Genomic DNA, 27,138 nt, shown 5'->3' on the forward strand with positions numbered 1-27,138 from the left:
TCTGCCACTGTCAATCATATTTAAAAAGCAAATTCTTTTTGACAATTTTATATACCATGAACAAATCCCATGGATTAACAATTTCCAGACATCACCCCTTTTACCTTGGGAGTAATCCAGGTTTTGGGTGGAAAAAAACATTTGGGAAAACAAAAACTAGGAAGATTTTTTTCTACCCATTTCCTTTATTTGAGAATAAAACCTCCATATAGTCACTGAATTAATCTCTCCTCCTTGGCATAACACACACTCTGACAGACATTGCCATTTCCATATTACTAGTCATTGATGCCTAAGCAAAGCTTTATTATTTTAGGATATAAAGTGACTATGACACAAGAGGCTTTGTACAGAAATACCAGAAACCCTACACGTTGTGACTGATGTTACATACTATAAGTTAACAGCCAGGGGAATTCAGAATCAAATAACCTGGGCAGGCCAAGCCTTTTGTGTATATATAACCCAGGCTTTGGAAGAAGGGCCCATGTGCCCCGATTCCCTCGGATCTAGCCCAGGGCCCCTTAAGTGCTGACTGAAGATCAGTGCACTGGCACAGTAGAACAGTCTCACTGGAATGAGAGAGACAGGATGGTCAGAAAGAGCAAACCAAAGCTGACAGGTCCTAAGAGAGTACTAGGAAGTGGAAAAATAAGGTGCAGGCAGGGGAGAATTTTCCAAGAACCAAAAATGGGGTGCATCTCGACTGACGCCTGTGAAGCTACACGATCTAACAAAGAGTAAGCAGGCTCCTAGTACAGTTGTAAAGTGACTTGATAGAGGGAAGAAAAAAGTTAAGTTTGTACAGGATCTTTATAACTGTTTTATGTACCAGGTTCTAGCCCTACCTTTTAGCACAAAGTTACCACACATATGCACACACATCCAAATTTTGCAGCAGTATTAGTGAGGAAATACAAAGGATACAACCATGTTTCTAATATAATCAGAGTACCTAATATATATCCTGGGTGTTTAAATATAGGAAACAATGAAAGAGGAAAACAGAAACTCTAGAGATCAAACAAAGAAGAAAAGGGACAAGAGAATGAGAAACACTTTTCTTCACTATGTTAGTCTGTTCACGTTAGTGCTTTCTGAGGCCTCTTTTCAGGGAGTCTACCTTTGGTGTCATGGACTTCAGCTGTGACTAACAGGAAGACTAGCCCTCCACATGCTTTAACAAATATGCCCAGATATGCGCACCTCACTATTTGGGGGGATTCCTCATATTCAGTTGCTTTGTGGGTTTCAGCAGATACAATCTTCTCACATATGAGATGCTACAGCTGACAAGAAAACTGTTTTTGGATCATCCACAAGGAGCAAGCCCTCTGCCACCTTATTCATCTAAGCAGTAAGATCTCAGGTGGTTTGGCCTGGTACTCTTTTTTTAAAAATATATTTTATTGATTTTTTTACAGAGAGGAAGGGAGAGGGATAGAGAGTTAGAAACATCGATGAGAGAGAAACATCGATCAGCTGCCTCCTGCACACCCCACACTGGGGATATGCCCGCAACCAAGGTACATGCCCTTGACCGGAATCGAACCTGGGACCCTTCAGTCCATAGGCCGACGCTCTATCCACTGAACCAAACCGGTCAGGGCATGGTACTCTTCTGTTATTCATCTATCTAATAAGTCATCCACACATCACTTCCCACATGTTCCACTTCAAAGAACACTGTAAAGCCATCCTAAGGCTGCATCTCAGACTATGCTGTGAGCCCAGTGCTGTACATTCAATATACCTGAAGGTTTCATTAACACATCCATCTCAATGATCATATATCACTGTGCTCGAGAATAAAGCATCAGGTTCACATGCTACTTAAAACACATGTTTGTGTATGTGTACACACATGCATGCACGCACGCACATAGTGTGGTCTGCTTGGCAGAGGCCGGGCTCCTCTGAACTGGAACTCTTGCACGTTCGGATTTCTTGGAGCAATTCCAACCTGTACCTTCTAGGAAAGTACAGTTGTTTGGCTGCTTGCCTTACGTGCTCTTGTGTTGGTTACTTCCCTCATGAATTTTTTTGTTAGTTAGCCATGGAATTAAATTAACTTAGGTAGGCCTCTGCATCTCATGATCTTAACTAAGAATTTACTACTTACAGCACTACATTTTAAATGGACACAAAGATCTCTATTTTTTAGTGCCAGGGAAAGCAACGTGGCTGGCTGTGGCCATGATCATAAACATGACCAACCCATTCTAACACTGTAAGCCATGAGCATACAGGCCCTTTGCTGGTAATCATGTTAATTACTAGGCATCCAGTTTGAGAGACGGTGATTATAAAAGGCTTTTTTACCCAGAGGCTGCCCTCACCAGAAACAGATTTGTATCACTTATGTTATCCTATCTAATAAAAGACAAAAATGGTAATTAACCGTACCCCTGCGACGTTTCCCATGGGCTAATCAGGGTGATATGCAAATTAACTGCCAACAAAGATGACGGCCGGCAGCCACACAGCTGAAGCGAGCAGGAGGCTTGCTTGCTCCAGTGATGGAGGAAGCCAAGGTTCCCCGCCTGCCGCAGCCTGGCTCTGAGCTCCGGAAGCAACAAAGTTTCAATTACAGAAGTGAAACAAACCCCAGATACCTGCTTTCAGCCGGCCCTGGCTTCAGAGCTGGGAGCGCCAGTGACGGCAACAATGTTTCAATTATAGAAGGTAAATAAATCCCAGAATGAAAAAAAAAGAAAAGAAAAAAAGAAGAGGCTGGGAGCTTCAGTTACCCGCCAGCCTGAAAACAGCCCTCAGCCCCTCACCCAGACTGTCCAGGCACCCCAGTGGGGACCCCCACCTAAAGGGGGTGTGGCCAGCCTGAAAACAGCCATCAGCCCCTCACCCAGGCTGGCCAGGCACCCAAGCGGGACCCCCACCCTGATCCAGGACACCCTTCAGGGCAAACCGCCAGCCCCCACCCATGCACCAGGCCTCTATCCTACACTGACCACCAGGGGGCAGACGCTCAATGCAGGAGCTGCCCTCTGGTGGTCAGTGCGCTCTCACATGGGGGAGCTCTGCTCAGCCATAAGTGAGGCTGATAGCTGCCAGTACAGCGGTGGTGGTGGGAGCCTCTCCTGCCTCCTCAGCAGCGCTAAGGATGTCTGACTGCAGCTTAGGTCTGCTCCCTGCTGGCAAGTGGACATCCCCCGAGGGCTTCCGGGCTGCCAGAGGGCTGTCTGATTGCCATCTTAGGCCCAATCCCCCAGGGAGCAGGCCTAAGCCAGCAGGTGGTCATCCCCTGAGGGGTCCCAGACTGCGAGAGGGCACAGGCCGGGCTGAGGGACCACCCCCCACCCCAGTGCACAAATTTTTGTGCACCAGGCCTCTAGTGTACTATAAAATCTTTCCAATTCCTTGATGACTCTGTGAAGCAGTGCAGTGCAGTAGTTAAGAGCATGGGCTCTGGAGACAGACTGTCTGGCTTAATTCCAGGGTCTACAACATTCCAGCTATGAGACTCAGGACTAGTTACTTTTGGGATAGTATATTTTATGGAATTGTAACAATCAGTATGGCCAGCACATGCTAAACTTCTTCAATAATTACTAGTATTAACTACCAGAGGCCTGGTAAATGAAATTCATGCACTTGGGATGGGGCGGGATGCGGGGGGGTGGTGTGTGTCCCTCAGCCAGGCCTGAGCCCTCTCACAGTCAGGGAGCCCTTGGGGGATGTCTGACTGATGGCTTAGGCCTGCTCCCCCTAAGCTGTCAGTTAGATGTCCTTAGCGCTGCTGCAGAGGCGGGAGAGGCTCCCACCACTGCCACTGCACTCGCCAGCCAAGAGCCTGGCTCAGGGCTTCTGGCTGAGTGGCGCTCCCTGACCACCAGGGGGCAGCTCCTGCGTAAAGCGTCTTCCCCCTGGTGGTTGGTGCACATCATAGTAACTGGTCATTCCCTTGTTTGGTCGATTTGCATATTAGCCTTTTATTATATAAGACTTAGTGACGCGGTGCACAAAATTCATGCACAGGGGTGTGTCCCTCAGCCCGGCCTGCACCCTCTCCAATCTGGGACACCTTGGGGGATGACCACTTGCTGGCTTAGGGGAGGTAGAAAATAATTACTATATGGACCTTTACAGAAACGTTTGCCAATCCCTACAATAGAGAAATTCCAGAAACAGGGTAACTATAATATTAGAGAGGAAATTCTTATATTTTTCTCACAGATTATTAACATAAATAAATAATACTTTCTGCTTTATAAGAATTCAATTCACAATGAATAAGACTTACAAGAATAGCAATATCAATACAAAATAAAACACTGGCTAAATAGAAAATTGGATTTGGTAGTAGGCATAAAAAGAAAATCCATAGTTGCAGAAAGTTATAATTAGTAAAGTTTCATATAGACAAAAACTCTAATAAATAAAATCTTTATAAGATTTAAATATGGAAAATAATTGCTATTAAAATGATTCAATAAAATAAGAATATTGAAAAAGTTGGACATTTTCAACTACATGTATGAAAAATTGATAAGAAATTAACTGAGTTAACTTAATTTTAGCTCCAGAAAATATTCAGTAAAAGTTCCTTCACATTGGAATAACCTGATTAAAATGTTTATAGTCACTGAGTCAAGCATCCTAAAGGGTAAACAAGTATAAAATGCTAATCGGATCAAAACAGCATCCTGCACTCACTGTGAGTACAGACATAAAAGATGGAGGAATTTTGGAGATCATCTAAGTCATCTACCTTTCCTTCTTGCTCCACTTTCTAAATGAAAAATTCAAGACCCAGAGAGGTAGCCTGACTTATAACTATGGTCAGATGTAAGTTACTCAGTTAGTGTCCTTGCAACAAGTTTGATGCTTCTCACCTTGACCAACTGCAGCACATGCACGCTTTAATTGCTTTTTACCTGAATAGTTCTGTGGGCAAGTTAACTTTCAGAACTATAACTGGGCTTTCAGAATGTGCTCTCTATTTTCTAAAACAAAGACTAAAAATAATTTGGGACCCAAAGCTTCTTGATAATAAACATATTCCCACTTCTCGAACTCCTCTGTTATTGTACCCATTTGGGCCCATGGCGTTATTATCCAGGACAGAGGAAGAATCTCCTAACTGGCCTTGTTTCCAGGACCTGCCCCTTGCTGTCCATCCTCTGCAAACTGCAATGGTATACTAAGGTCTTCATGATTACCTGCTGCTCACTGCACCAGCCTCATGGCTTGTCACCTCAACCCCTGCTCTGTGTTGGTTTTAAAGTAAGTCCAAAAATGTTGTGACATTCCTCCCCTCAAAAAGTAGAGCCTAAGATACTCTGCCCCATTAAATGTGGGAAGGTCTTAGTGACTCAAGAAGTGATGATATGCCACTTCTGATTCTAGACATTATGGCTTCCTCCTTGTTCTCTTGAATCATTCATTTTGGGGGAAGTCAACCACCATGTCACAAGGACATTGCAACAGCCAACCACCAGCATGAACTGTGGGAGAGCCATCTTGGAATTAGATACTCCATCTCCACCTGACATCTTGACTATAACCCCTAGGAGACTCCAAGTGAGGACTAAAGATTAGTTAGTTGCTAAGCTGCTCCTGAATTCCTGACCCACAGAAACCATCGAGACAACAAAGTTTTATTTTATGCTGCCAAGTTTTAGGGGTAACATGCTATGTAGAAATAGTAATTAGTACATACCTTACACACTATCCAGGGTGAACTGCTAAGATTATATCAAGTTTGTTATGCTGTTTATGCTTCTGCATCATTGCAAGTGCTGAGTCTGTATCTAAACTTATGTCTGCTTAGCGAATGCCTATTGCTCCTACAAGAGGCAGCTGACAGGGCACCTCCTCTGTGAACCTTGAGTCTCTTGTGGAGAACTGGGATTTTCTATTGCACCGTGTACAGTTTTTTCTGTTGGAGAACATCTATTTGTTTTGGGGTCTTGAGGCATTTATTTTAATCCATTTATATAGTACAATATAGGTAAGAGGTAGACTCCCAATAAATATTTTTGAGTTAATTTTCTCATTTCAGTTAGTTTTAAGCCAAACCAGCCCTAGTTGTGTTGCTCAGTGGTTAGAGCGTTGGCCCATGGACCATGGGGTTGCAGGTTCAATTCCCAGTCAAAGGCACATACCTGGGTTGCAGGTTCGATCCCCGGCTCCAATTGGGGAGCTGTGGAGGCAATTGATGAGTGTGTCTCTCTCACACAGATGTTTCTCTCTCTCTCTCTCTCTCTCTCTCTCTCCCCCCCCCCCCCTCCTTTCCACTCTCTCTAAAAAAAAATCACTGGAAAATATATCCTCAGGTGAGGATTAACAAAAACAACAACAAAAGAAAACTTAAAGGCCCACTTAAGGAATTATTCCATGTAAACTTAGGGCCCAGATGTCAATGATAAGGAGTGTGGAAAATGCGTTTTTCAGTTTGTTAAAACATAAATTCATCAGGGATAAACATCCTGGTTTAATTTATGGAAGATGTAACAATATGAATACTAGATTTTAAATAGTGACCCACCAACAAAATGACTATCAGAATGTAAACATTTAAGATGTTTTCATTTAATACCAAAACTGTTTAAAGAAAATTTGAATAACTTATTTTACATTCACCAGAAAAGGAACTTAGATAGTTTAAGAGCTTTCTAGGTTTGCCAAATCCCTCCTCATGCAAAAGCTTGTGATTCTAGTCTTGAAATTGAGGAAGAAAGGAAGGTATATGTTCAGTATTGACTATCAATGAAAAGAAATGAAATCTTGCTAACAAGTGGTTTGCCTTAAAACCTGAATTTTCACCAAAAGGAATCAGCCATCTGTTTTAAATATTTTAAAGACTAAGCCTCTATTTGTGCTTTGCTTTGATCTCCTAGGATAATAGGAAGACAGTGATACAGTCCAGCTACACCTCAATCAAGTACGCTCATTTAATTTATCCCAGAGATGCTGACTGCCAGATCCAGCTGGAAACTTCAGCCTCATCATCCCAGGATCACGAAGAAGGAGGAAGACACATCAAGGGAGAAGAACTCTTTTGTTTTGGTTGATGATGCATTTTTGTGTCCAAGAAAATATTCCTTTAACCCAAAACAGATAATAATCCTAAAGACAGAGAATATGTATAGAAAACAACAAATTAGTGAAGAGCTGAGGACAAGTTAATGAAAGGAATACCATAGAACCCTATGGTAACAAGAATATTGTTTAATAGTGCAGATAAAATATGAGTCAAATTATATACTCCAAAACAGAACTCTGAAAAATAAAAGTGTGATATAATAGGCAAGTGCTAAGCCTGTCTTCCAAAACTGGCATTAAAAGGGGTTCTGCCATATATGTTTAGTGGGGGCTGAAGGTAATGAACTTGATATATTCTAGAAGGTGCATTGGATATTGACTGGAGCTAAGATCAGTCTAGGAAGTCGATAAACATGAATGATATCAGGTTATAGGATAACCTTGTTAGGGTACAGAGGAAATTAAAAGATTAAAAACAGCTACTACTGATGCACAGCACTTCAAACAAAATACATGGAATGTTTCTTTAGGGTAAAACTCACCAGTTTTTTATTCAATAAATATTCACTGTGCTCTATAGAATCCTTTATTTTCAGATGACTATAACAAACAATCAAATTATGATGAAAATTTTTTGCACTAAGTGCACGGATATTTTTATTGTCCAGAAAGAATGTTTAAATCATAAATAATACCATAAGCAAGAAGACTAGCTCTTCATATGTTAAATGCTCATCATCAAGAAAAAACTCATGGATTTAAGAGCATATGTTCCAGAGATATTTAAAACACCATAATTTCAGTCTAAAATTAATCAAGTGAGTCACAGGACAATGCCACCTTCAATCACTCAGCGGAAACTACAAAAATGAAGACTGTTCCTGTGGAACACTATAAATGTGATCTTCAAAATATATTGAGAAAGGTCTCTTCCACAAATTACAACTCATTCGTGTGGCCTAAGAGGTCTCTGCCTTCAGAGAGCTCAGGTAATCACTAAGTCTGTCAAGAAGTACTTAGGCCCTAACAGGTTTGGCTCAGTGGATAGAGTGCTGGCCTGCAGAGTGAAGGGTCCCAGGCTCAATGCCAGTCAAGGGCATGTACCTTGGTTGCAGGCACATCCCCAGTAGGAACATCTCTTTCATCGATGTTTCTAACTCTCTATCCCTCTCCCTTCCTCTCCATAAAAAAATCAATAAAATAAATTTTAAAAAATAAAATAGAAATTGTCTCAAAAAAGAAAAAAAAAAAAAAAGGAGTACTTAGAACCACAGTGCAGAAGTAGTGGCTTCTGCTTCTTTCTGTTGCCTGAAAATCACCCCATGTCAGAAGAAAAAGTCCCCTGCCACTATGGGATGCTTCTTAAAGGTAATTGGGTCTGACTTCATATTTGTGGATAACTTCCCACGCCGTGATACCTTGGAGTGATATTGATATTGTTCAGGCAGTATTGGTAAATGCGGCAGTTAAAAAAAAACACACCTTCATTTTTTTTTGGACCTGCAGATTTAGCTGTTTTGGAAAGCAGTTGCTTCTTATTGAGGTTTAAACATAAGACTGCTACAGTCACATCACACACACACACACACACACACACACACACACACAGGACTCTGCTGGGCTTTAAAATAAAAACTATGTGACAGGATTTGAGATACTTCCAGGCTGGTGACCAGTTATCAAAGAAACGCTAGTTAGAAATAAATATGTAAATTTACCTGGAATACCCATGGTGTACGTCCTGGGGGCCTAAATGCCCTTATGGGCCAACAGGAGGGCAAAGGCAATTATCTCAAAGGAATCATATCAGTTATAATACTTCTAAAGCAGAAAAATGTGTTTATAAGAAAAAAAGTAGAGCTCTTGGGTCCTAGCTTCCAAAATGACCAAGAAGTACTCTTACTCCTAACTATTAAATACAATCCAAAACAAATGCCTTACAAAAATCATACCAATATTAGCTTGTTTATTTCTAAGGGGAAAATGTAAGATAGGAAAAAGGGAACATTACAGTGAGCCTCCTTTAGGCTGCATAGGTCTCCCCTACTTTCCTCCCTAAGACAGCCAGGCAGATGGTCTCTAACTGCCTGGAGGTTTTCTTAGAACCAAAACCAACTATTCTTTTCAAATTCTCCTATGAATAAACTATTTTTTAAAAAAGATGATAAGAGAATTTTTGTATTCTATGCTCTAAAAGGGTGTTGGTAATGGCTAAATCAAAAAATACCTTGAGACAACTGAGAATGGAAATGTATCACACAAAAATTTATGGGATGCAGCAAAAGCAGTTCTAAAGGGAAGTTCATAGTGATAAATGCTCCTAAAGAAATAAGAAAGTCTCAAATAAATGTCCTTACTCAAGAAACTAGAAAAAGAACTAAAAAAGCCAATTTAGTAGAAGGAAGGAAATAACAAAGATTAGAGCAAAAATAAATGAAACAGAGATTTAAAAGACAATAAAAAAGAACAATAAAATTAAAAGCTAGTTCTCTGAAAAGGTAAAATTGACAAACTGTTAGCTAGACTAACCAAGAAAAAAAGGGGATGCAAGTAAAATCAGAAATGAAAACAGAGATTTTATAACTAATACCACAGAAATACAAAGAATAATGAAAGACTCCTATGAACAATTATACACTAACAAATTGGACAACTCAGAAGAAATGGGTAAATTCCTAGAAACATACATTCTACCAAGACTGAGTCATGACGAAATAGAAAATCTGAACAGACCAATTACAAGTAAGGAGATTGAATCAGTAATCAAAAACTTCTAACAAACATAAGTTCAGAACCAGAAAACATCACTGGTGGTTCTACAAAACAATAAAAGAAGACGTAATACCAATCCTTCTTAAACTCTTCCAAAAAACAGACGAGGAGGGAATGCTCCCAAATCATTACCCTGATACAAAAACCATACAAGGACACCACAAGAAAATTACAGGTCAATATCCTTGATGACCATACATACAAAATTCGTCAATAAAATATTAGCAAACCAAATTCAACAATACATTAAAAGGATCATACACCATGATCAAGCAGAATTTATTCCAGGGATGCAAAGGTGGTTTAACACTTGCAAATCAGTCAATCTAATACATCACATCATAAAAATAAAGGATAAAACTATATAACCATCTCAACAGATGCAGAACTGACATCTGACAAAATGCAAAATCCATTTATAAAAACTCAACAAAGTGGGTATAGAGGGAAATGTTTCAACATAATAAAGATAGCCCATAGAGAACAAGTGTGAAAAGTTGGAAGTTTTTCCAGTTCAGATCAGGAACAAGAGAAGGATGCCCACTCTTTCCACTTTTATTTAACACTAGAGGCCCAGTGCACAACAATTTGTGCACTCAGGGGGGTCCCTCAGCATGGCCTGTGCCCTCTCGCAGTCCGGGACCCCTCAGGGGATGTCCATCTGCCGGGTTGGGCCTGCTCCCCGGGGGATTGGGCCTAAGCTGGCAGTAAGACATCCCTCTGTGTCAGCCTGGGAACCCTCGCAGCTGTCAGCCCAGCTTGTAGCTGAGCGGAGCTCCCCCTGTGGGAGCACAGTGACTACCAGGGGGCAGCTCCTGTGTTGAGCGTCTGCCCCCTGTTGGTCAGTGCGCATCACAGCGACCGGTCATTCCGCTGTTAGGGTCAATTTGCATATTACCCTTTTATTATATAGGATAGTATTAGCCATGCCAGAGGAATTAGGCAAGAAAAAGAAATAAAAGGTATCCAAATTGGAAAAGAAGAGGTAAAAATGTCACTATTTTCAGATGACATATTACATATAGAAAATCCCAAAGACTTCATTAAAAACCATTAGCATAAGCAAATTCAGTAATGTTGTAGGACACAAAATCAATACACAAACATCTGTTGCATTTCTATACATTAATAATGAACTATCAGAAACAAGTGAAGAAAACAATCCCATTTAAAATTACATCAAAATGAATAAAATACCTAGAAAAAAATTTAACCAAGGAAGTGAAAGATGTATGTATTGACAACTACTAGTCATTAATAAAAGAAATTGAAAGACTTACAAAAATGGAAAGATATTTTGTGCTTACAGATTGGAAGAGTTAATATTGTTAAAATGTCCATACAATCCAGAGCAATCTATAGATCCAATGGAATCCTATCAAAATTCTAATGGCATTTTTCTCAGAAATAGAACAAAACCCCCTTCAATTTGTATCGAACCATAAAAGACCCCAAATAGCCAAAGTAATCTTGAGAAAAAAAACTGAGTCACCAGAATGATGTTCTCTGATTTTAAACTATATTATAAAGTTATAGTAATTAAAAATATATAGTACTGGCATAAAAACAGCCACACAGATGAATGAAATAGAATAGAGAGCCCAGAAATAACCACACACAATTAATTTCTGACAAAGAAACCAAGAATATGCAATGTGGAAAGAAGAGTCTCTTTAATAAATGGTGTTGAGAACACTGGAGAGCCACATGCAAAATAATGAACCTGGACTGTTATCTTATACCCGTGGTCGGCAAACTGCGGCTTGTGAGCCACATGTGGCTCTTTGGCCCCTTGATTGTGGTTCTTCCTAAGCCTTAGGAGTACCCTAATTAAGTTAATAACAGTGTACCTACCTATATAGTTTAAGTTTAAAAAATTTGGCTCTCAAAAGAAATTCCAATCGTTGTACTGTTGATATTTGGCTCTGTTGACTAATGAGTTTGCTGACCACTGTATTATACCATACACAAAAAATTAAATTAAAATAGATTAAAAGACTTGAATGTAACACATGAAATCTTAAAATTCCTAAAAAAACAAACAAGTAAGACCCACCATAAGTAGTAAGCTCTTTGACATAGTAGTAATTTTTGGATTTGATGTTAAAAACAAAGACAACAGCTCTAGCTAGTTTACTCAGTGGTTAAATTATTGGCCCTCAGAAGAGGGGGTTGCGGGTTTGAATCCTGGTCGGTCAAAGGCACATGCCTCAGTTGCAGGCTCAATCCCGGGCCTGGATTGGGGTGCATGCAGGAGGCAACCGATCCATGTGCCTCTCTCACATTGATGTTTCTCTCTTTCTCTCTCCCCTCCCCCACTCCTTCCACTTTCTCCAAAAATCAATGGAAAAATATTCTTGGGTGAGATTAAAAAACAAACAACCCAAAAAACCCAAAGGCAACAAAAGTAAAAAACAAAGTGAGACTACAACAAACTAAAAAGCTTTTGAGCAGCAAATGAAACCAACAAAATGACAAAGTAACCTACTGAATGGGAAAATATATTTGCAAATAAATATCTGATAAGGGTTCATATCCAAAATATATAAAAAACTCATACAATTCACTAGTTAAAAAACAAACTACTTGATTTAAAACTAGGCAGAAGATCTGAATAGACACTTTTTAAAATATATATTTTTACTGATTTCAGAGAGGAAGGGAGAGAGAGATAAAAATATCAATGATGAGAGAAAATCATTGATTGGCTGCCTCCTGCACGCCCCACATGGGGGATTGAGCCTACAACCTAGGCATGTGCCCTGATCAAGCAACCATGATCTGCAAAGGCACTGTTTTAAAGGCTTTATATTACCTCACCTAATCACCCAACAACCCCATGAAGTAGGTATATTATTATTCCCATTTTACAAATAAATAAAGTTAGGTAATCTGTTTCTGAAGCCCACATTCAGATCAGGACCCTGACGCATCCGAATGAGATGAAAAGGCAATCAACTCAGAACACTGATTCAGACAATGTCCAAGGGAAGCTGATTGCTCTTTTAATCTTCTGTAAAGCTCAACATGTATCTGTTCTTATGAGCCACTCACATTTGTAGTTTTCTATTTGAGTTATGCACACTTTATATTAAAATAGAAGTGTGGGTGGGTACATAACCATGCAATGAATGAAAGGACATAGACACTCTATGGTTTAGCTGGCCAGTTTGAATACTAGCCCCTGCATATCATATTCTCATTCTTAGTGCCTTCCTTCAAGTTGGTTCCTATCTAAAATTATTTTTCTTTTCCCTTCCATTCACCCAAACATTCTCTAACCTCCAAGATCCACTTCCTGTCCCTTCCTAATCTCTGAAGTTCCAAATTTCTCACTAGATTTCTAAGTAGTTGCATTTATAAAAAAATATCAGTAAATCAAAACAACAAGGTACCATCTCACACTCGTCAGAATGGCTATCATCAACAAATCAACAAACGACAGTGTTGGCAAGGATGCGGAGAAAAAGGAACGCTCATGCACTGCTGGTGGGAATGCAGACTGGTGCAGCCACTTTGAAAAACAATATAGAGTTTCCTCAAAAAATTAAAGACGAAAGTCCCATTTGACCCAATAATTCCACTTCTAGGAATATATCCCAAGAAATCAGAAACACCAATCAGAAAGGATATATGCACACCTATGTTCATAGCAGCACAATTTACAATAGCTAAGATCTGGAAACAGCTAAAGTGCCCATCAGCAGATGAGTGGATTAAAAAACTGTGGTACATCTACACAATGGAATGCTATGCTGCTGTAAAAAAGAAGGAACTCTTATTATTTGCAATAGCATGGATGGACCTGGAGAACATCATGCTAAGTGAAATAAGCCAGTCAGAGAAAGATAAATATCACATGATCTCACTCATTTGTGAAATATAATGAACAAAATAAACTGATGAACAAAAATAGAGCCTGAGGGGGGAAAACATTTTAGAATATAATAGAAGTAATCCTGTTATTTGTAGAATTTTAATATTTCCTACAACTTTTGTGATATCATACTATGTTAGTTTTGGTAATACTATTATACTTAAAATCCTTTTTTTCTTGAAATATGAATGTTTATTGCATGTAATATATTTAAGATTGTTTTTCTTGAATAATTGGTGTTTATGTAACATTATATTTAAAATAATTTTTCTTGAGATTAATGTTTATGGCATGTAACATTATTATATTTAAGAACATTAAAAAAATATTAATGTTTATTGCATCTAAACTAAAAGAAAATATCCACACACAAAAAAAATCAGTGAACTGATGTTGCAAATCCACTTAGGTTCTATTTAGTAAAGAAAGTTTCTTACTGGTAAAGGCAGTTTTATTTCCTCACACAGCAATACAATTCGATTCAATATCCAAGGAACTAGACTGCTAAGTGGTAGATTCCTTTTCTTTTTGGTAAGGTACACTGGGAAAAGCACGGAATATAGAGTCAGTCCTGGGGTTTCAATGTCTGCTATATGTTATGTGTGTAATCTTGGAAAATTACTTAACTTCTGTGAACTCTGTTTCCTCTTTTATAACATGTTCTTAGGACGGCTATGAAAATTAAATATAAGACAAGAGATATGAAAGTGTCACCCATAATAAGTGTTTAATAAATGCTTCTTTTCTCTCTCCCATTTATCTGCCACTAGAATACTCCGGCTTCTTGAATTCTACTGGCTTTCCTAAGCTTTCCAGGAAATAAGTGTCTTGCTAAAATCTCTGATCTATTTCTGAAAATAAAAGGTCAAATTATTCCTTGACTATTGTGTCAAAAACTAGTCCTGGTATTGGTCCAAATGATTTAAACCATTGGTCTAATAAACAATTTGGACCATACTGGTAAAATATTCTAATTCACCACCCCATTCAATTGTACAAGATGACTTAACACCTCCCTTCTACAGATATATTCTCTAGAGACTTAAGAGACTACTATAGTGGTACTAATGCAATAGGATAATTTCATGATGTTTCAAAGTGATAAGGACAATTCAACTAGGACAGACAAAAAAAAAGGAAATGATCAAGGAAAAAGAGATAGTTGTTTTAAAACACTTGTCATAAAAGCTTGTATTAGCATTTACATCACCTCTAATTAAAAAAGAAATGTTTCAAAACATACTGGTCCAAATCTTGTTTTGGGATGCTATAGTGCCGAGCTAATAGGCATGCAACACACTTCCAGATTTTAGTCAGTGGAGTAGTCTTATACCAAAACCAACTGCCAAGTCCCTGGGCAGGTACCTCCTTCATTTGTGTGGTCTGGCACCAGTGTATACAGTCTCGATAAGATGAAGCTCAGAAAGAGCTACTATGCTCCAGGCTCCTCTTGATGGCTATAAACTACAGGTTATGAGAAGAAAAGTTTCTACCTGAAGGACATTAAATTAGCAGATAGAAAAGATTTCTGAAGTATTCTCAACCCCTTTTATTTAGCACCTGTTAGGAGCCAGATTTTATCACTTAATTATGACTCTCTTTTAAATTCTCAACATTTCTCAACAGGTCTTTTGCTTCTAGACATTTTTCCCTTCTCCCCTTTCAAAACTTCTTGTAGTAGAAATGCTGATATTAAAGCTCACAGCTAATTAAGTCTATGCTCTTGGTTTCAATGTAAACTTTACTGTTTCTTATCTGAATTTCATGAATTTAAAAGTTAATTCTCTATATATTAAACGAGAGCTTGCTCTCTACTAAGCATTGTTCTATGGGAATACAAAAGCAAACACTGCTAAGTCCCTGTCCTCATGGGATGTACATTCTTCTGTAAGGGAAAAATAAGAAAGAAGAAAACTCCAATTCAATTCAATTCAATTCAATCCAATTCAAGTTAATCTCCTATATGTTGAGGAATTTTTTCCTTTGGAAAAACACCTTGAATTTTATAAAGGAATGACCTATAAAAGAAATGTAGTCAGTGAAACTTTCTTTGAAAGAATGTGCTGTAAAGCAACCCTCCTAAGACACATAGAATGAAGCAAGTATTACTTCAAGCTAGAAAAAGGGAGAGTCCTTCTCTCCCCTCAGCCTACAGAAAACCCATGTGATATGTTTTGATGTTAAGTTTGATAAGTGAAATCACTAATTTCAAAAGTTAATAATTTTGTTAAAATCTGTTCTCATATACAGCCATACCACCCTGAATGCGCTGATCTCATCTGATCTGGGAAGCTAAGCAGGGTCAGGCCTGGTTAGTAGTTGGTTGGAAGAAAATCTGTTCTCTGTCAAATTAGCAAAGAAATAGGTGAAGGAAACTAGATTGCCAAGTCAAGACTTCTGCAGGGGGCACGCATGTACTTTTTTAAGATACAACCTTATATTTATAGCTCATTTTAGAAAATTTGAAATACTGTATCATAGAAACACCACCTATGGCCTGTGTGCCAAGCCAGCTCAGCCAAGGGTTCGAAAGCCTGAGTGAGGGCAGTGAAGGATGAAGAAATGACAGATAGAATAAGCTGGGTCTTCAGGGGTGGGCAAACTTTTTGACTCGAGGGCCACAATGGGTTCTTAAACTGGACCGGAGGGCCGGAACAAAAGCATGGATGGAGTGTTTGTGTGAACTAATATAAATTCAAAGTAAACATCATTACATAAAAGGGTACGGTCTTTTTTTTGTTTTTTGTTTTTAGTTTTATTCATTTCAAACGGCCGGATCTGGCCTGCAGGCCGTAGTTTGCCCACGGCTGGTAGGTGGGTCTTCCTGTGCCTGGCTGAGGCCACAGAGAGAGAGATCCAGAGGCAAGCTGAGCCTTTATTTTACAGCCAGAGGTAAACAAGGTAGTGGTCACCATAGTTACAATGTTCTTGTGAGTTTCACTTGTTTTGGCAGCACTTGCTGCACCTCCCACAGCCCATTAGCTACCCAGATAAGATCTAGGGAGCGTCAAAAGGTCAAGCCTAATTATGCTAAGAGGACTGTGCCCTCTAAGATGGGACTTGTTTGTGGCTTTGCCAACAGGTCAGTCCGAGGCTTAACCCTATAGCCACGCCCTACAGGCCTGCTAATTGCAACTGCAATGTGTTAAACCAACGGTTCTCAACCTGTGGGTCGCGACCCCTTTGGCGGTCAAATGACCCTTTCACAGGGGTCGCCTAAGACCATCCTGCATATCAGATATTTACATAACAGTAGCAACATTACAGTTATGAAGTAGCAACGAAAATAATTTTATGGTTGGGTCACAACATGAGGAACTGTATTTAAAGGGCCAGAAGGTAAACCAATGGCAATTAATATTTTGATGAAGTAAGATGAATAGTGCATAATTAAAAAAACAAAATCGGTAGCATTTGAACTCCTATTAAGAGTTATTCTACCATAGGAAAAGAGAAAGAAAAAGGGAGACTTCAGGAACAAATCTATTTGAAGGCTTGTTCATTTTTCAGTCTTCTAGTAATGTGGGCCTTGTTTCCTATAACACTAACATTTTCTTCTGGTTGGCTAGAAAAGGGTGTGCAACTAAAATATAATCCTGTCCATGTTCATGTATATGGGGGAGGTGCTTCCTGCTAAGGCAGGCCAAGAAGTTTGTATGTTCTGTTAAAATAGATTAGGCAGGTTCATTTAGAGGAGACTGATCAACTACATCCAGAGAATCCAGGGAGTGCAAGACCACCAATATGTGTGAACTATTAATCATAGTTATTATTTTTCCCAAGAAAAGGATTTCCTTAGTCAAACCTCCAGGGTATGGCCCCACATGCTTCATGACAAATAAGTACCCCTGTACGATGTAGACTAGTTAAAAAGAATTAGCACACTGATTTTCTAAGCTTTAGCTTTGTCTGGCATGCAACCTTCTAACCCAAAGAGCTTTTTGGTTGGTATTGTGAGTTCACCTTCTTTCAGGATAAAGTCATTTGAAAAGCTTCCCATCTTCACAGTATATGCCCTATTCCCCAACTTACCTCATTATCCTTCTTGGCTGTTTGCTAGTGAGAGATCTACACATGTCCCCATCATTTTGAGAAGTATAACTCTAAGACATAGACTTTTCAAGGAGAACCAACTCCAAAAGAGATCACTAATAAGCATGGGCAGTGAATCCAGGGAGTGCAAGACCACCAATATGTGTGAACTTATTAATCATAATTATTTTTCCTAAGAAAAGGATTTCCTTAGTCAAACCTCCAGGGCATCAGATCAAAGGGAGATACTGCTACAGCTGGACTATGTTTTCCAGCCAAATGGCTCAGAAAGGAGAATCTAGACAGTGTCCTGGCAACTGTTTGACCCCGCAGCAATCCATAACAGACAGGAAAAAAATTCTTTAGACTAACTTGTTAAAAAGGCTTTCTTTACTTCTCCTTATTTTTAAGGACAGTTTGAGAGTGATGTCAAAATGCTAGGGGATATCGTTGGTAGGCACTCTATAAGAATTACTGACCCTGAGAATTCAGAGCATCTATATATATAAAAGCCTAAGCAACCTTTCAACCATTCAACTGGTAGCTATGATGTGCACTAACCACCAGGAGGCAGACACTCTACACACAGGCATGGAAACATGGAACAGACTGATGAATTTCAGAGTGAAGGGGGGAGGAGCGAGGGTGGGGAGAGATTAACCAAAGACCTTTTATGCATACTAGAGTCCTGGTGTATGGATTTGTGCACTGGTGGGGTCCCTCAGCCTGGCCTGCAGGGATCAGGCTGAAACCGGCAGTCCAACATCCCCCAAGGGGTCCTAGATTGCAAGAGGGCGCAGGCCAGGCTGAAGGACCCCACTGGTGCACAAATCCGTGCACCAGACCTCTAGTTCTTCTATAAATAGAAACAAAAGGTTGTGGTTCACAGTACAGATTGCTTTTTTTTTTTTTAAAGATGATATATTTATATTTAATTATCACAAAAATGTATATCCCCAATCTACTGGCAGAGTACTTGGTCAATTTTCTATTTCCAATTTGATGTAAGTCTCTATAAACCTTACCAGGACACTGTAAAATCACTCAAGATAGAATATTAATAAAATCACAACAGGAGAAATTTAGTTATATGCCCTGGAAGTTCTCCCAAAACGTATTTAAAAATCATAAAAGTGACTATTAACACACAAGAAAAAAAAATCCACAAAACCCAAATCCCATTATGTCAGAAGCATAGCAAAACACACAGGAATCATGTGAAATGAGAAATCAGAAGGCACACCAAATGATTTTATGAATTACAGAGGAACATGATGTGAGAATGATTGTGCAAAACACAATGAAAGCAAACAAACAAACAAAAAACATTTCTATAGTTAAAGAAAGCCGTTTCTCACCGTTCTGAACAAAATGGCTGAACTAAGATCATCTGATTGGCTATGCCCATATACCCTCCTCCTCATCCTATGGGGAGAGAGATGACGAAGGAAACAATGCCCCAGAGCAGCATGGGAATGAAAAAGAGTTGGTTAGTATTTAAAACAAAGACATAAGCATAAGTAGTAGAAGAAAATGGACTCTAATTTCTTGACTCTTTTTTAGTTTGTTGTTACACTTTTATGCTTCCTACTTTCCCAAGAATGTTATCTCCATTCCAGGGCTTGACTGGACAAAATTATCAAGTTGGAGACTTTTCTTTATTATTTGCCTTTCTTCAGCCTTTCTCCATTTTTGTCTGCCTCCCACTACTCCCAAGCATCCAATTACTTGTATTTATTATCAAACCTGTTTCAAGGAAAGGCTCTAATGCTTATCTTGTCTACACTGGCACACATTTAATCCCAGGGATCCAGGAGCAGGCGGAGAAAGTATAACGACTTCTTGGCAAAATAAGACTGCTGACCTCAGGCAGACAACTCTCCATCTGCCTACATTAAAGATAGGCTTGCCTAAATATAAGGCTCGACTCAACTGGCTTAGTAAATGTCATCTACCTTCTGAATCTCAGAAAAAAAAAATGCAATTTGGATATTATTGCTGCTTTCATCTGCAATATTTCTTCTTCTTCTCCTAAGACAACACCATGGCCATTGTTTAGTAGAGATGTTTAGTAGGGGAGTTTCATTTGACTTTTTGATCATATGGATATAATTATTTAACTATTATTTTATTCCCCCTCAGCTATTATTTTAAGATTGTGATGGAGATGTTGAAATCTGATTGTTGGCTATGGAACATGAGGTAATCTGTTCACCACTCTCCCCCATCCATCATTTTCAAGATCTTGGGAGAGTTCCATTTTTTTCAAAAAACTATATAGAGTTGAATATGGTTCCCTTCAGATTCATCAATGCCTCTTTTGCATTGATGAGAAGTGGAAGGCAACAATTTCCTTTGAAAATGACATATACTGGAGGGATCCACCAAGGTGATGGAGTGAAGAAACTATGCTTTAATCTTCATGTTTAATAGATGATGAGCAGAGACTTTAAAATTTGCAATTAAAGAATAGCTACCTTTGCCCTGAGTTGTGCCTCACTGAGCTCACAAGACTCCTATTTTTCTAATAAGGCATTATTTATTTAGTGAGAAAAGCAGGACTGTTACAAATTAGTATGTGTCTTTGAGAAGATTAAGGTTTTTTTCTCAACCCAATTCAAGGATTCTTTATTGTGTTCAAATATTTTTACTACCTCCTCTTAATATATTCAGAATTATCCATTATCTTCCTGTACAGAAATTGAATCTGTGTTTTTTAAAAAATGATGGAATTTTCAAAAACTGATTTTTTTTATAACTTATATCCCAGAATCTACAGCACAACAGTACAGAATGCATAAAAATAGAAGCATATCATTTTTTTTTAAATAAAACATTCAAGAGCAGACTTACCTGGTCTGGGGAGGGTTTATGATTGGTTTGATTGGAATGAGAGGATTTGAAGTAGTCGTCCTCATAGTTGTCGGCCATTAGCTTCATTCGATTTTGCGTCTAAGAAGAAATGATTCATAAGGTAACATTTAGATGAAAATTCTATGACACTGTAAAGTAACAAAGGCCTTAAGAATGTCATAAGAAAGGATAAAACTAATCCTGTCTGAGATAAAATAAACAGGATTTCTGAGGATATGGGGGAGGTTTAGGTACAGCTATGGACTGAATTGTATTCCCCTCCTCCCCCCAAAATTCACATTGGAGCCTATCCCCTAATGTGACTGTATATGAAGACAGAGTCTTTAGGAGGTATTTAAGATTAAATGAGGTCACAGGAGTGAGGCCCTAATTGGACAGGATTGTGGCCCTGTAAGACGAAAGATACCCCTTCCCCTCACACTGCATTTTTCTCTCTGCCATGTGAGGACATAGTAAGAATGTGGCTTTTTCAGCCAGGAAGAGAGCTCTCATCAGGAAATGAATCAGCTGGCACCTTGATCTTGGACTTCCCAGCCTCCAGAATTGTGAGAAAATAAATCCTGTGTGTAAGCCACCAACTCTATGTTATTTTGCTATGGCAGCCTGAGCAAACTAAGACAAGGTCCTAAATTGGTACAGGATTTTTTCTTTTCTTTTTCTGGGGGTGGGTGGGGGTAATCTCCTCAAATTAAGCACTTTAAGCAATGCTTGGTTCTTAAAATAAATCCTATAGCATCCTATAGATAGGATAGGACTCTGTAACTCTATTTTCCACTTCATGATATATAGACCCATCTTTCCATCTATTTACATATATAAAAAGCCTAAGCAACTGTTATGACCGGACGGACGGCTAGTAGCTATGATGCACACTGACCACCAGGGGCAGACACTCAATGCAGGAGCTGCTACCTGGTGGTCCTTGCGCTCCCACATCCAACCTCCTGTGGCCAGCCAACCTCCCGTGGTCCCTCCCCAAAGCCAGCCCCAAATACCGGCCAGGCAGAGGGACCCCACCCATGCACAAATTTGTGCACTGGGCCTCTAGTGTTATTATAAGAACTGTTTATCCTTTTAAACAACTATTTCATTTTGAGAATGTTATATAACACATAGACCATTAATATTATGAAAAAGTTATCATTATCTGTACTGAAATGATTATATACCTAGAAAATCCTAGACAATGAATTGAAAAACCTTTCTCACCTATTACAACTTACAATAAAGTTCAGTAAGTTGATCAGACAGAAGCTACATATTCAATATCTTTTATTTAAACCATCAATAATTCAGGCTTTAAAATAAGTCAAAGATTTTGAAATCCTCTTCTTTAACCCTAGACTAGAAGAGAATTATTACCATTGACATTTCTTTTCAATATTTACCAAAAAGGAAGTCTATGTAATTGGTTACGTTAAGCCCTGAATACATGAATTTATGTATAATTAACATTGTACATAATTAACATTTTATATATATATAACTAGAGGCCCAGTGCACAAAATTTGTGTCCTGGGGCGGGGGGGTGGGGTCCCCTCAGCCCAGCTTGCACCCTGTCCAATCTGGGACCCTTCGGGGGATGTCCGACTGCTGGTTCAGGCCCGATCCCACAGGCAGTCGGACATCCCCATCACAATCTGGGACAGCTGGCTCCCAACCGCTCGCCTGCCTGCCTGCCTATTGATTGCCCCTAACCGCTTCTGCCTGCCAGCCTGATCACTCCCTAACCACTCCCCTGCTGGCCCGGTTGCCCCCAACTGCCCTCCCCTGCCAGCCCAGTCGCCCCCAACTGCCCTACCCTGCCAGCCTGGTCGCCCCCAAATGCCCTCCCCTGTTGGCCTGGTCACCCCCAACTGCCCTTCCCTGCAGTCCCAGTCCCCCCAACTGCCCTCCCTGCTGGCCCGGTCTCCCCCAACTGCCCTCCCCTGCTGGCCCGGTTGCCCCTAACTGCCTTCCCCTGCCAGCCGTCTTGTGGTGGCCATATTTTGACCACAAGAGGGCGGCCATCTTGTGTGAGGGCATGACAATCAATTTGCATATTACCTCTTTATTATATAGGATGTTTATATACAGTGGGGCCTTGACTTACGAGTGTCCCGACTAACGAGTTTTTCGAGATACGAGCCATCTCTCGGCTGATTTTTTGCTTTGAGCTGCGAGCTAAAATTCGGGTTATGAGCCAGCTTCAGATACCCCACTGCTAGTTGGCGCAGCGAACGTCATAGTGAATGCCACAACATCAGCCCAGCATCACGTGTCTCACTCGTTCACTGTTGATTTGACATACGACTAATTTGAGTTACGGGCTCCATCACGGAACGAATTAAACTCGTAAGTCAAGGCCCCACTGTTTATAGAAATGTTATGTACATGCAACATTTTAGAAAATTCGCTTTACAGAGCAAGCAATTCAGAAAATACAAGGTACACTATACATAAAATCAAATAGTAATATATATTGCACTAATAAAATATTGTTATAAGCTGAAGTTTTAAAGACACTAGAAATAAACTTGCTAATACATATGATCTAAATATTTCACTGTACATGATATGGAAAATAAACCACGTGTATACTTTTAATCAGCGGTAAGCACTGTTAATATTTAGGTGTATTCATTCAGCCTCTTCCTATGAACATAAAAATGGCATGCTGCTCTGATTTATTCTACTTCTGCTACAATATGGTACTTTTAAAAATTACAATATCTTACAGTATATTTTGATATCTGGTAGGACATGCTGTCCTTCCACTCCACTAAATCTGCTTTAAATTTGATTGGGTATCTTAAAACACATTTTCTTTACTAGATGAATTTAAAAAATTTTGCCTAGTTCCATAGGGAATTTAAAACATTTTGTCTAGGTCCATATAGAGATTTTTCTTTGGTATTTTTTCATGTAATGATGCCTGGGTCTGAATTCTAGTTCTACCTCTTACCAGTTATCTAAGCTTGAGCAAACTACTTAAATGCTTTGAATTTAAGTTTTCTCATCTTAAAAATGAGAATAACAATACTTTCTCCCCATAAGACTGTTGTGAGGATTAGTCAATTGACCTAACACAAGCACTTAGAAAGCAGTCTGGCAAGATAACAACACCCAATACATTTTAGCTATCACCATTATTATAAACATTTTTATGTCATTAAATATATTATTCTAAAATGTAATTTTAACTAGCTGCAGAGTATTCTCAATTGAATGAATGTTTGAGTCCCATGTTATTGGGCATTTAGTTCTTCATATTTTCACCTAATAATATATACACATTTCTAAGCCAGTTCCTCCCTTCATTATAAAACGAAAGCACAGAAAATATATATCAAGAATTATCTGTGATATCAAACTTATACTCTGAGATAACTTATAGTGACACTGAAAATATGCAGGATAATTTTCTTGTGTCATGTGGTATTGCGATGGCAAATGGAAAGTCTTATGCAAAGCAGCTTGGAAAAGGAAGAAGGAGAGAGGACAGGTCAAAGCTGTGTAACCAGAAAGTGAGCAAAACATCTGCACGTCATTCATTTAGCTAGGAAACTTCTCCATGTTGACTTTAATAAGAATGTGCAGCAAAAGTATACTTGCCTAGTTATTTTCTTAGAACATTATGCACTTAATCTTTAATATCTGATTTCTAGTGTAAGTTAAAAAACTTAAAAGAACTAGTAAAGCACACACAAATCCACCTTCAAGGCAGAATGTGTTTCAAGTATTTCGTAGGAATGGGTATGAAAGCCTCCCAAAGGAGCTGATCACATTAGACAGATAACATCAAAGATCACTCATCTGATCCATGTAAGTGAATGAAGAAATAACCCTAAGAACTTCTCCATTTCTAAAAGACATGAAGATTATCAAAGTTTAGTGTTCCTAGGTCTAGTATTCAGAAGTCTGGTGTGAAGCCTGTTCTCTGCATAGTCATGAGGGTTGAGCACTAAATATCTGATGGCTCACAGAGCATTCGGTATTATACAGACTGTGTAAATGACTCTGCTCTTCAGGAGCTCTTGTGCCACTCTCTTCTTAAGATAAGGCCAACAAAACAAGCAAAAGAAGTAATTCCTTCATGTTTTACTGACACAAAAGGTACTTTATATCCAAATATTTTCCTTCTTGAACAATGCCATGTGCATATGCAGATAGTGGAACTCCCCTTGGTCAAATGACATAAAAAACAAGATTGAAGGAAGAAAAAAAAAGAGAGAAATAACTTGCTGAAATAAACTTCTTTAGTTGTAAATGCATATCTGTGTATACAGGTGCACATATCCTACCAGAGAAAAAGGAGTTCACTGTTTTATCTGTTAATCTTTTCTTCTAAGACTAAGATGCCAATATCCAACCAAGGTGTTACAGAAACTATATTTCACAGAAAAATACTTAGTTAAGCTGAGAAACAGTACATGTTACTATTGAAAGGAAAGGTTTGGATTCTGATCAGTTATCTAGTTGTTCACTGTTGGGGGCCAGAAGTAAGCTGGCAAGGTCCTTGCACCTGCAGGGGCTAGCAAGGCTGGGACCCTTACCCACACAGTTTTCCCAGACTTGTTTGGATGGCGGTTATCAGTAGAATGAGAGCAACATTTGTAGAATGAGAACAGCCTTTCATAGCTTACCAAGAAGTCTGTAACTATTTACTGAGATATGCTGTACTGAGAACTTGTCCTTCTGCTATGTCTCTCCCTTAGAGATTAAGAGGAATAAAGAATACATTCCTCTTGACAGACCTCCTATTCAGTGTGCTGTGTATAAATAGGATTGTATAGCTAATAAATTCGCTTCAGTTCATCAAGAGAACTGGGGTCCTCCCGACCCCGCTTTCCTGTCTTTCTTTCTTTTCTCAATTCCCACTTCCCTGTCTCAGCCCGGCTCAACCCTGTCAGGCTGGCCCTGACAGTTCACTAATCTTTGCTTTTCAGTTTGTGATAGTGCTATTAACTTACCTAAGTAAGTTTTAAAAATAATTATACTCAGAAATACTCTGAGATATTTTGGAAGACACACCATAAATACATTTTAACCTTAATAATTTGAATTACTTCCAATTATAATAATATCTAAGAAAGTATTAAAATTATATCCACATACATTTGTTAAACCTTGGAAATAAATTTAGTTTAATGAATTTTAATTAAGCTTTAATTTGTTACATTGGTATTTGATATACAAAATGAAAAAAAAGCATAATCCCTATCAATTTCAGTTAGATGAGCCAGATTGTATTAGTTGTAAGTTTAACAAAATCTCAACAAATGACATTTAAAACTTTATTTCATGAAAAAAACTACATAACTTTTTGAGCTGTTTCACATGTTTGTCATTTTATACATACTAGACTGAAGATTACCTATCTAGTTTGAGAAGTTCCTTTTCCATTGGTTAAACAATGGAAGCCTTGGGAAGAGCTCATGAGAAGCAGTGCGCTAGGAATGGGACAGCAACAAGATTAGAAGAAATAACTGTGCTAAATTTAGCTCAACAGCTGTCACAATCAGATTAGCTTTTCATCCCATTTTATTACCTCAACTGGAGTGTTAGGTCTACAATAGAAAAATGTGTCTTCTACTGATTTTGTTTTGATTTTAAATAATTCAGTTTGGTAGTTAAATTTTGGTCCTGATTAGTACTTTTAGTTTACTGATGAAATCATGAAACTTATTATTATTCTGCAAACACTTTCTATTATGAACCAAGCAAAATGAAACCATAAAGAATCTCAGCTGCAGCAACCCAAAAGCTGACCGATTCTCCACATAATTGCCATGTTAATTAAAAAAACTTAATTATTACCTTGAATATTTTGTGTATTTACATAGTATAAGAGTCTAGGCAGTAAAAGTAAGTCTACCCCTAATCTTGACAGTTCCACTACAAAGGGCTTACCACAGTTACCACTATCTTGCATGTATTTCCAAAGATTTCCTGACATTGCATAGTTCTATAAGTGTACACACAACAAATACAGTAGGTCCTCGGGTTATTTTGGAGATCCATTCCTATGGCGTGCCGTAATGCCATTTTCGCTGTAAGTCAGGACCCACTTACATAAGCACCTACGTCACTCACATGGAGACATACACAGCAGTAATGAAGTGAAACAGCAAAAAAGGTTTAAAAGAAAGATAACAATTCCTGACCTTTACTTGTGGTAAATAAGTAATAAGAAACATAAAGCGCATATGTACATACGTCGAAATGACGGAACTTTTGTTTTTTTTTATAAATAAATGGGAGATGGTGATGCAACCACAAAACGATGTACATCGAGTCCAACGTAACCCGAAGACTGTCTGTATTAGCATATTCTAGTCACTATTCTATTCTATTTTTTCATCTAACTACATTTTGAACAGTCTTCCATATAAATAAATAAATGGCTGCCTCATTCTCTTTGCTGAAGCACATTTAGGTTATTTTTAATATTTTACTGTTAACAAACGGTGCTATAAGAGTAATCTTGTACTGACAAATATAAATTGTCAAAACTAAGAAAATTATGTTATATATCACTCTTCCTCTAAATAACTTTTCCCTAATATGAAAAGCCTAAATTTGTTTGGAGTTGTTAT

The 27,138-nt window shown here is 38.7% G+C and overlaps 1 protein-coding gene across 1 annotated transcript in view; it reads right to left on the bottom strand.

The window, feature by feature from the left end:
* The window catches only part of ERC1 (ELKS/RAB6-interacting/CAST family member 1), a 443,495-nt gene that overhangs the window by 35,257 nt on the left and 381,100 nt on the right, over nucleotides 1-27,138 (bottom strand). Inside the window, exon 17 of the mRNA XM_081083645.1 lies at nucleotides 20,540-20,638. Within this exon, the coding sequence (XP_080939771.1) occupies nucleotides 20,540-20,638 (99 nt within the window). The remainder of the gene's footprint in view (nucleotides 1-20,539; nucleotides 20,639-27,138) is intronic.

The sequence above is a fragment of the Myotis nattereri genome (assembly GCF_964212035.1).
Source record: "Myotis nattereri genome assembly, chromosome: 2".
Classification (NCBI taxonomy): domain Eukaryota; kingdom Metazoa; phylum Chordata; class Mammalia; order Chiroptera; family Vespertilionidae; genus Myotis; species Myotis nattereri.